At 36.7% G+C, this 10,850-nt stretch overlaps 1 protein-coding gene across 5 annotated transcripts in view; it reads left to right on the forward strand.

Moving 5' to 3' along the window:
• The window catches only part of RYR2 (ryanodine receptor 2), a 769,122-nt gene extending 761,928 nt beyond the window's left edge, over nt 1–7,194 (forward strand). For all 5 annotated transcript variants that reach the window (XM_037821856.1, XM_037821863.1, XM_037821872.1 and 2 more), the window contains 4 exons: nt 1,212–1,276; nt 3,357–3,457; nt 5,019–5,070; nt 5,856–7,194. In XM_037821856.1, coding sequence (XP_037677784.1) covers nt 1,212–1,276; nt 3,357–3,457; nt 5,019–5,070; nt 5,856–5,951 — 314 coding nt within the window. In that variant the 3' untranslated portion in view covers nt 5,952–7,194. The remainder of the gene's footprint in view (nt 1–1,211; nt 1,277–3,356; nt 3,458–5,018; nt 5,071–5,855) is intronic.
• The last annotated feature ends 3,656 nt before the right edge of the window (nt 7,195–10,850 follow it).

Here is a 10,850-nt window from a genome sequence, read left to right on the forward strand (position 1 = left end):
TTTTAAAATTATAATAATATATATATTAAATATAAATATATTTTATTTCTGTTATAATTTATTTAGTAGTACATTAAAGTTCCCAGCTCAGTTCCTGATGCATGATCATTAATAATCATAGAACTGTCATTGTTTTGTACTTACTATGTGCCAGGCACATGACAATTCATTCTACCCTCACAATAACCTTTTGAGCCTGGTGCTGTTGTCTGCACTTTACACGTGAAGAAACTGAGCCATAATAAATTCAAGGAACCTGGCCAAAGTGCACAGCTCAAAAGTGTCAGAACTGGAATCCATGCCCAGGCAGCCTGGACCCCAAGCCCTCACTTACAACCACAGTGCTAAATGGACCCACGAATTCTGCTTTTTTTCCATAGTAACTGGGGAATGTGGTGTTTTTCTCAGAAAAATTGCTCATGTTATCTTTTTATGCATACACATTCATCTTAAACGTTTGTCCTGGTTTAACATAACTCAATAAAGTGCAACGTTAAGTTCCACATACATTAAAATGGTCCTTTTCTTTTTTCAGTAAAGTACATGAACAAGATTAAAGGACTCATTACCCATTCTTTATGTCTTTATTGAGTGTAAGAGACACAAAGTCATAAAACACTTGCCAGAAAATGTGCAGCTAGTAAGTCACAGGAGGGTAAAGGAGACTAATACAGAAACATCTCAGTGTAGTTAGTTTCAGATTGAAGCTATTAATAAATTATGTAAGAGTTTATTTATGAAGAACTTGTGAACAAAATTTACTTAAGGCAAATTTCTTACAGTATTTGTTACTGCTAGTCTAACAGTTAATATGGTAATATTTTACTTCCAGATTAGTATTTGAACATTTATTAGTGAAGTTTTCTGTTATTTTATAACCATAGATCTTAGTTTTTCTTAGCATAAAGTACCTAGTAACATGGCATCTTCATAAGCCAAGTTAAATAAAACTTTGTCTACTTTGTAACTTCATTTTTATACAGTTTCTCAGTGAGCACATGCCCCGGTAACTGCATGTACTTGCTCCGAAAGAGGTGACGCTACTTCCCTAGTCAGAATATCAGATTTGTGCTCACTCTTACCATGTTCTAAGGAATTTCCAAGTTGATTATGTATTTTCGCTTTACTTCCAAGGATTAGCCAAGGTGCTGTGAATTTAATTATTCTTCTCTGGTTGATGCAGATTTAATTTTGTACTTACTTAACACCAGGTTTAATTATTGATGCCTTTGGCGAATTAAGAGACCAACAGGAACAAGTCAAAGAAGATATGGAGGTAAGTCTTTCCATTTATGACTCAGCTTATTTGTGTGTGGGCACTCATTTTTCTTACAGCCATATTATCAAGAGAATTGTGAACATGAGAAAAGGGGGAAAGAACATAAGCAACATGAGGGTTCATTGGTTTGTTTTCAATTCAGGAAATAAATATAATTGAGCAGTGTGCTAAGTGGGAACTATTGTAGGCTCCAGGTATATATAAACAATAATGTGGTACAGTCCATGCCCTCAAGGAGTGAGGCAACCGTTCATTCTAAAATGGGGATACACTGACAAGTCAACAGGCAATTTCAGAACAGTGTGCTGAGCCCTTTATAGGAGTCAACCCTGAGTGCTGGGGTCTCCTGGATTGGTAAATGATTCATTCCTACATGATCAGGGAATTTCCTAAAAAAGGATGTCCCAAGTTGAGGCATGAAGCTTGCGAAGGTGTTAGCAAGTCTTTGGAGAGATTTGAGCAGAGAAGAGGGTAGATTAGGAAACTTCCCTACCCCCTCCCTATGTCTGCCTCATGTTGCATTTCTCCAGGGGCACCATTCACATTGTACCTGAGGTTATATAGTAAGACCCTGATTTAGGGAATTTGATATACAAAGGCCTGGACACAAGAAAAAAACATTTTGTCTTGGAAGCACAGATGCTCAGGATACCTACAGCATAGAGCTGCAGTGATGAGGCTGGAGAAGGAGGCCAGCTAACAGAGACTCATGACCCAAAATTTATAGTTTTGGACTGTGAGCAACAAGAAGAGGATTTTAAGCAGGGCCAGGAGGTGATCCGATTTGCATTTTTACCAGATAACTATGGTTTAAAGTGTGGGCAATGAATTAGAAACTGGCAGGACCAGGGCAGGAAAGTGGGCTGTCAGCATTTTCTAGGTAGGGGAATATGAGGCATGTGTCAAGGTAATGCTCCTGAGGATGCAGGGAACTGAGTGAATTCAAGCAAAACTCTGGAGTTAGAATTAAAAGAACATGATTGGCTGAATGCAGAGGTAGAAGAGGGTGGAGCAAGAAAGGATGATATTCAGGTTTTGGGCATGAGCACACAGATGAATGGTGGTGCAGTTACTGCATGTGGGTAGCACAGAAGGAAGAGCAGGTTCCTGGGCAAAGCTGATGAGTTAAGTTTTGAATGTCTTTAATTGCTGAGTGTGGTTTATCTGCCATCAGCAGTTGTTGATCACTAAGACAGGAAGAATTTTATAAACTGTCTTCATCATCTTGATTCTAGGCCTTAGAATCTCAGGCATCATAAGCATTCCTCAAGTGATATAAAACAGCTTCACGTTTGCAAGGAAGATGAGCATCCCGAGTCACACTGGGATAATAATTATTGAAATCGTTTGAGTCAATACATACAAAATTCTAATAAAAAAAGGGAGGGCCTACTTCTATTTGAGTTTTCTGTACTGGTCCTACAGGTGGTGGATCTAAGCAGGTGCCCCTCTACAGGCTGTGTGAAGAGATTGTGCTTGGAGCGTAGGAGACAGTGGAAGAACCAGGCACTTGGCTCCCAGAGTTGACTGTCCAAGGGATTAATTCTGTACCTAGCACAGTGCCTGGCATATACCCTCGCTGAATAGTTGATTGAATGCCTCCTGGCTTTGTATTTGCTTTACCCCTTCTCAAAGAGAAGTCATCTGCACTTTTCCCCTTGATGGTCAAACTTTACTTCATCCAGGTACCAAAATTGCAGTCCACTTGAAGACACACTCATTTTGCCTAGATAACATTAATCAACTTCATGAACAGGAGACTACATTAAGAATTAGGTCTGGGAATTTTCACTTAGGCTGGAGAAAATAAGGGAAAGACATTGCCTTTTAGTCATAATTATCCCATACTCTTTCTGCATCTATTACTTCTTGCTGTTCATGTCTATTTGCATTTAAACTAACAGCAAGATTTGTGATAACAGTTAAATTTATGTTTGTGTGCTTGGCACAACTTCCGAATGATCCTTTCACATACACTGAGTAAACAAAATAGCTGCTCCTAAGCGGTAAGTTGTGTTTTCCTTTTGTTTTGCTTTCTGAACTCTCTGACACTTTGCTGTTTGCCTTTGTCTTCCAGACCAAGTGCTTCATCTGTGGGATCGGCAATGATTACTTCGACACAGTGCCTCACGGATTTGAAACCCACACTTTGCAGGAACACAATCTGGCCAATTACTTGTGAGTGTGCTAATCCCCCCTTCTAGCGCTCCCAGTATACATGAGTTCTTTCACATCTCCTGAAACACGAGAGAGATGCGCGGCTTTGTCTTTCCGTTCGCATTCAGGCTTCTGATACCTCTTTGAGAGAAAAAGCGACAGCTAGTGGTTCTCTTTTCCTCTGTAATAGGTTGATTTAAGAAATGAAGTTCCAGCTCTCATGTGAATGATACTTTCTAGAACATAAAGCAGAAAGATGGGAAAGGAAGGAGCAGAAGGTGTCCTTGAGCCTCTCAGAGCCTTGGCTGTTTCCCATTTGGAATAGAAATACCCAGGCTGCCTCTAGAGATATAGGAGTCTGCATTTTTCTTTCCTGAGGACTTACAGATCCCTCTAGGCACTATTAGAAACAAAATTAAAAATAGTGTTTAACAAAATACATAGAAATCTGGTCATTATTGGAGACTAGCCACAACTACGGTTTGATAAATGCTATTCTCACTCAGTTTCTGACCTGATTTTAATATCAAGTGGAAGAGATACAGGGTAGCATTGTAGAAAAAAACTGTGGGCTTGGGAATTCACAGCTGAGTGGCATTAGGCAAGTTAACCTCTTTTAGCCTCAGCTTCCCAAGTGGGGATTGTGATTCCTGTCCCAAGGGAGAATAGATATAGCTACAGGTGCAGATGGTATCTGGCACTGAGCCTGGCTGGCCTAACAGCTCAGAAGTGATGTATCTTAATTTGTGGCCACATTTTACCTCCTTTGAAAACTATTTAAAAAGAAGTTTAAGCCCCACATTTTTTGCCTTGCAGTTTTGATCCATTTCTTTGTTCTGGCAACAGTATGAACAGAGGGATTGGACACATGTTGGAAACACTGGATTAGCAGTGTCAGTGGCAACCGTACACAATCCCAGAGCATCCGAAGGCCATTGCCACAATTTTCTCCTGGATTAGTCTTTTACCTAATTCATCATTAATATTCCTAGAAGAAACCAATAGAAAATAAATCTGACTCAGAGAAACAGAACTTGGAAGAAATAATGCCACAAAGCCTATGACACCACAAAAGCTCATTCACAGTGGTAGAAATTATATTGGTAAAATTTGACCATGGAAAGTTAAAACAAATAATTGTATGAAATCTTCACTTGAAGATTTTTGTGAGAAAAAGTGATCATAATGAATATATTTTAAGTAAAATGGAAATGGAAAAAATCAGAAATGGTTTAATACTCAACTGAAACTTGATCAAGAAATGAGGTTTTCTTTAAGCTGCTTTTCAATGAAAATTTATTAATGTTGATTTGAGTCTGACAAAAATGTTTACGCTCCTAACCTGAAGCCAAAGTGTCTCCATGGTAAAAATCACCCATCGGATCAGAAAGGTCAAGTCAAAAAACACCCTTACCTATTTCTGGTACACTGTTATCAAGTTCTCTGAAAATGTATTTGCTTTGTTTTCTCTGTGACTACCATAATTGAATGCAACATATAGTATATAAAAATAAGTATTTACTATCTGCTTTTGCTGATACTTTTATACAGTCCATTTCTGATAGGTCTTTATTATCTGTAGGTTTTTCCTGATGTATCTCATAAACAAAGATGAAACAGAACATACAGGACAGGTAGGTAAACAGTGACTACTCTAACAATCTTCCGAAAGATGTGATAGGAAGAGAATCCCTACACATTGGCACAAATGTATTCATTAAACATTATGGGGTGGAATTACTTTCAGATATTACTCGTGGTATCTTAATATAAAATTACTGTTATATTGGAAGAGTGTGGAAGGATTGCCTTTGTTGAAAAAATTAAATTCTAATTTCACATATAAAATAAGCTTTTATTTTATTTTAAATAAAAATGCGGAGTCTGGGTTTTGAAATCGCTGCTATAGGAAAATCAAGTGTTCCTAATTAATGTCCTTGATGGCTTAAACAGATAGCAGATGATTTCAATTGAACTTCAACTCATAGTATTATTGTCAGTTAAAAATAATTGTATGTTAACTGTCTGAAGTTATTCTTAAGCTATTTGAGATCCATACCTCCCACCCACCTCTCAAGATTGTTCACTTCCAAATAGTGTAAATTTGAAGTAGTTTGGATTTAGAGTAGGTAGGATATGATTAATAATCATGTTTTTTAAAGAACCCTCAAAAACATATACCACAAAAATAGATTTTTAGTCATTATTATAGTATGGTTAAGATGAAGATTGATTGTTTATTACTAGTAGTAAATAAGGCCTGGTACAGTTAGTTAGGAACTTACTAAATGATTTTGGATTTCTACGATTACATGTGATATATATAAACAGGAAGGTTGAGTTTCTTTCTTATATTTTGTAGTAGCACATAGATTTTGGGGAAAGACACACTGTTGATACATTTCTTTTACTTTCCCAGGAATCTTATGTCTGGAAGATGTATCAAGAAAGGTGCTGGGAATTTTTCCCAGCAGGGGATTGTTTCCGGAAACAATATGAAGACCAGCTGAATTAAACTCAGATCCAGATCACCTCTAAAAACCAAATCCTTCTATCTCTTCCCCACCCCCCACCCTTTTTCTCTCTCAGCTCTCTTGGAAACATCTTGCTGATTTCATGAATTGCCAACATTGTGTGCTTTCTGGGAGCATTGAAGCTCTGTTTTTGAAGACCTGACTGTGCTTTCCCCCCACTTTGTGTATTTTCTTTGAAAATAAAGACTGAAGAATAATCTAAAGTCATATACAGACAAAATAGGAACTCTGAAAAGAAAACCATTCTGGACACACTGTATCATAACACAAGCAGAAGAATTTCTTTCTGAGATTTCTGGAAGTCTTCTTGAACCATGGGACATTTCCAGAGAAGCGTGGTAGCTGCACTCATCTGGTCTCTTTATTTCACCATCCTGAAAGGACCCATCCAATGGTCACCGAGCAGTGTAGCACTTAATAGATGGCCGTGGACACCAGTTGCGAAGGGAAATAGTGCCTTACTATATGTGGGTTGAGCTATGCAGAAGATACGTGCATGAAAAAAAACACCTTTATTTTCTTTATGTCAACCTTTTTTTCTTAGATTGATTTTGTGAGTTTTGTTTTGTTTTGTTTTTTTCTTTATTCTTTTCTTGGTGGGGGAGGGTAAGAAATGCAGTTTGTGCGCACCTTTAAAAAGATGGTGGCGTGTCTCAGGACTAGAGGAAGCTCTTCTCATCCGCTAAATTCACATTTACCTCCCCGTGTGCTCCTGCTCTTATTTTGGTAATGCTCTGATGCAACATTGTAACTTTATGAAATCTTTGTATGAAAACAAAAAGACTGCAAAAAATACACTTTCAAAAGAAATAGCTCATTGCATGTTTATTATGCAAGTTTAAACAGAAAACCTTCAGAAACAAGTTGATCAACGTGAGAGAAATTTCATGATAATTATATTCATAGTAATAAAGTGTTGTGGGCTTAATTGTATATTTGGAGCCAGTGTCATCAACCAACAATGTGATATGTTATGAACTTGACAGTAGTTTTGGGTTTTTTTCTTTCTTTGGGCCACCTGTGATCAGTTGTTGATTAAGGACTTCTTGTCAGGTCATTTTTTAATATCAAAGCTGAAGCAATATCCATTCAGGGATTTCATCAGTTGCATCACAGAACATGGATGATTGTATAAATCACTCCATTTTGAGTCCTTTTAAATGTAATGCTAATCTTTACAAATAAAAAAACGGATTCAGAATGGAAGCAAGATTATTTTGCAAACATTAGATCTCTTTTATTACAAGTCTGCTTGTTAATTTTAGAATTGTAAAACTGCTCTGATTAAACTATTTAACTTTGCACCCTCTGCTTGTTCCATTCCATGTACACCTGGGATGCCTTCACTTCAAAGCCTTGAGCTTTTAACTTGAAGTGGATGCAGGGAAATCCCAAACACTGCACGGGAACTGTTAACACTGTGAGATTTCCTGGTAGCTAAGCAAGCTTGCTGCATTTATGATTGTGGAATCTGAGTCGTCAGGCTTCTCAAGTCATCTGCCTAACCCCTGTCCAGCATGTGAATCTTCACTACTTCTCCCTGTCATGGGATCCTCCAGACTTCTTGAATTCCTCCAGTGACAGAAAAATCACTACCTCCCAAGTCTTTTTTTAATTTATTTTTTTAAATACAGCTCTCATTTTAGAAAGCTCTTCCTTGCTTACGGAAAATTTGCCTCCCTGGAATAACAGAGATCCAATTTCTATCTTAATATGAAAAAGAATTGGTACGCTAGTAAGAGGTAGGTCAGACACTCCAATACGAATTGAGCGTGTGCTGGGCATTGGTGACATGTCAGTCATTTTGCAGTTTGCAGGCACGACAACAGAGCTGTAGTCCCAAAGTTTTGCACTTGTGTTTTGGCATCATTTTTATTTGGGGGAATGAATAAATTTGGCTGCAGCCTGGGAATTTCCCAGCTTGCTCACAGAGGTAATCTTACACTCTGAGGAGTATGAATAAAATAAATCAGGTCAGCTCCATAAAACATCAAAGAACACATTCCCCTTTGCCATGAAATACTGTAGAGGAAGCACACAGCGAAGAAGAATAAATATTTTTTCCTCTACATAAAGTTCACCGATAGATTCTGCTCTTCCATTTATAATGCCAAAATCAGAGTTGACATAAAGCAACAGTACAGGTGAGAGGTGAACAGAGAAATTCATAGTTGCCTCCGGGATTTTGCGGACTCGGGTAGACTTTCCTGGCTTTATTGTCTTGGGAAATGACTGACAGGAGTGCTGAAGGAGAAGCCAAGAGAAAGACACTGAGTTTAGGGGAAAGGGAGCCTCCCTCATCTGGTGGGCTTCTGGAAATCATTGTTGGAAGACTAGGAAAGGAGCAGAGCCCTGTGACTTCAGAAAGCCACACACCTTCCAGCCTCATCATTGACCGAAAATCAGAGAGCAATCCTGCTTCATTTCCCTATCAAGGTTTCCTGAAGGGGAGAGGGGTCTATCTTTAACAGCATTCTAATTCCCCAGGAAGTGTTAGAGTGAATCTCAAGCACAATGTGGCTCTCTTTGATTAAACTCAGGGTTTCCTGAACCAAACTCAGAAGTGTAGCCCCTTTAAAAATTGTTGTGTAAATAAATATTCAAACAATCACAAAAATAGAATATTTTAATGACCCTCTATGTATCCATATTCTACCTTCAGCATTTACAGACATGATTCTGACATTCTTATTTCATCTATTCCTCTCATGTTTTTTTTTTGTTTCCCCTGGAAAAATATAACATCTTTTGTTCTCCATAAGATAAATTCATACTCATGGCTTAAATTGGAGTTTTCCAAATGCACAATGGTAATGTCCATCTAAACAGTACACTGATTGATAGTCATTATTTTTCATATGCAAGAGGCAGCCTGTTCTTACACGACAAAAACTCATTAAAAAGTCATAGTGCAATGAAAATACTTTATGCCTGATGGTAAAAAGCATATCTAAGAAAATTGCACATTTTTTCACTATCAAGCTTTACTGGGGAAACTTTCAGATTTCTTAAGCTCCGATTTTCTGGGTGAATCTACCAATATGACGCCTGATTGCTATCTTCAGGTGGCCGTCAGTGGTGAGTACCTGATTTATGCTGGACTTGGTAGCAGAGGACTTTTTAAAAGTGTATTTATTATATTTACCTGAGCCTGGATTTCATGTAAACTTGATGTGAAGAAGGCTTGACCGTTATTCATTCCCCAAATTATTTCATAAATACCTATTGTCTTGTGGAGACAAGGGCCTCACTGTCATCTTACTGATAATGTCTGTTCAGACACTAAATAGCTGTGTTATAAGCTGGAAAAAAGGTATTTTGATTTTGATACAAGTGCATGGATGGCATCTAGGTTTTTAATCATTATAAATACTCTCAGCACATATTTCTTAATAGGACAAAGTTCAAGTTCATATCATTGAAAATTATCAAAAAATTTTAATTGTTTGGCTAATGAAAATATTAAACAGGTTTTTAAATGAATCCTTAAAGTACCATGTTCCCAAAAAAAATCACAGAAATTTTTTATGTCACAACTCAGTACAGAAACAGTGAGAAGCGGTAACATAAATTTCCTTGTATGTATACCATTCGATGCTTCTTAGAATGTTAGAGCTGGAAGAGATGTAAAAAATCATGTTTCAGATGAAGCAACTTAGGCAGGTTAAATGGCTTGGCTGAAGCTAAAGCTTTTTCAAGGAGCATATAAGTCAGGTTTCTTGTTAATCTTTTTCCTATTATAGCCAGAATGGTTTGGGGAAAAAAAAAGTTCCTTATGCCCTAGCAAAAATGGAACACTAAAGCAGATAATCTGCAAAAGTTTTGGTGAAATATATCATCAGGGCTCTCTGTTCTCTGATAAGGGGAATTCTGGAGACTATTAAATCAAACAAATAACTGGTTTCAAAATTTGCCCTTGAACACAGTTATTTCTGAATAAAGAAACCAATTATCATTTTAGTCCAAGACAGTAGAGAAAGCTTCATCTTGGTATTTACTTATTATCTACCTTAATTCTATAAGAGCTCTGCAGAATGTTTCATTGGTTTTCACAGCTGTCCATAGTTACTTTTATTGTGGTTAAAATCAAGTTCCAGTTGTAACATTTATCATGCTTAAAAGAATTTTGGTTCATATTTTCTTTGTAAAGATTTTGGATATCACTGGTGAGGAGAAATTTTAGGCTATCAAAGAATCTGACACGTTAGTGTGTTGATGGCATTTTAATGACAAAGGGGCATCTAGTTTGCTTTTCTTGTCCACCAATGCCCACACATCCAATGTCCCCATTCCCTTCACACAACATAAAATTGTTTCTTTTCTTCCAAGGAATCTATAGATTTGATAAATATGCACTCCATCTCCATTAAACATTGCTAAATAATTTTTTAATTTTGTTTTTTTTTACAAACCTAGTTAGCACCACTAAATCTTATAAAATGTACTGCTACTAATATGAACAATACAATATTAACATGTAAACAGAAAGTCAAGTTAATTTTTTAAAGACCACCAAAACCTGAAGGTAATTTTACATTTCATTTTGAATTACCTGTGGTTTTGAACCTAATACTTAAAAATGTATTAAAATTAGATATATATATTTTTGTATGTAAATTCAGAAATATAGATTAGCAGATGTAATATCAAGAATAAGAGTAATAGATGGACTTGAAATGAATATGTTTTATTGAAAGAAAGAAAAATTGGAAATACCTGTGTTTTTAATATTATGATCAAGCTAGAAAGACTCCCTCCTCTATATAAAATAAAGATGAATGGAGCAGAAACCCTTGGCAAGATAGTATATTAAGAATTGATAAAAATTCATAACCTTTATTGTCAGCTTACTATCTTGTTTATATACTTATATAAGAAAA

Source organism: Choloepus didactylus, chromosome 2, assembly GCF_015220235.1.
Source record: "Choloepus didactylus isolate mChoDid1 chromosome 2, mChoDid1.pri, whole genome shotgun sequence".
Lineage (NCBI taxonomy): Eukaryota > Metazoa > Chordata > Mammalia > Pilosa > Megalonychidae > Choloepus > Choloepus didactylus.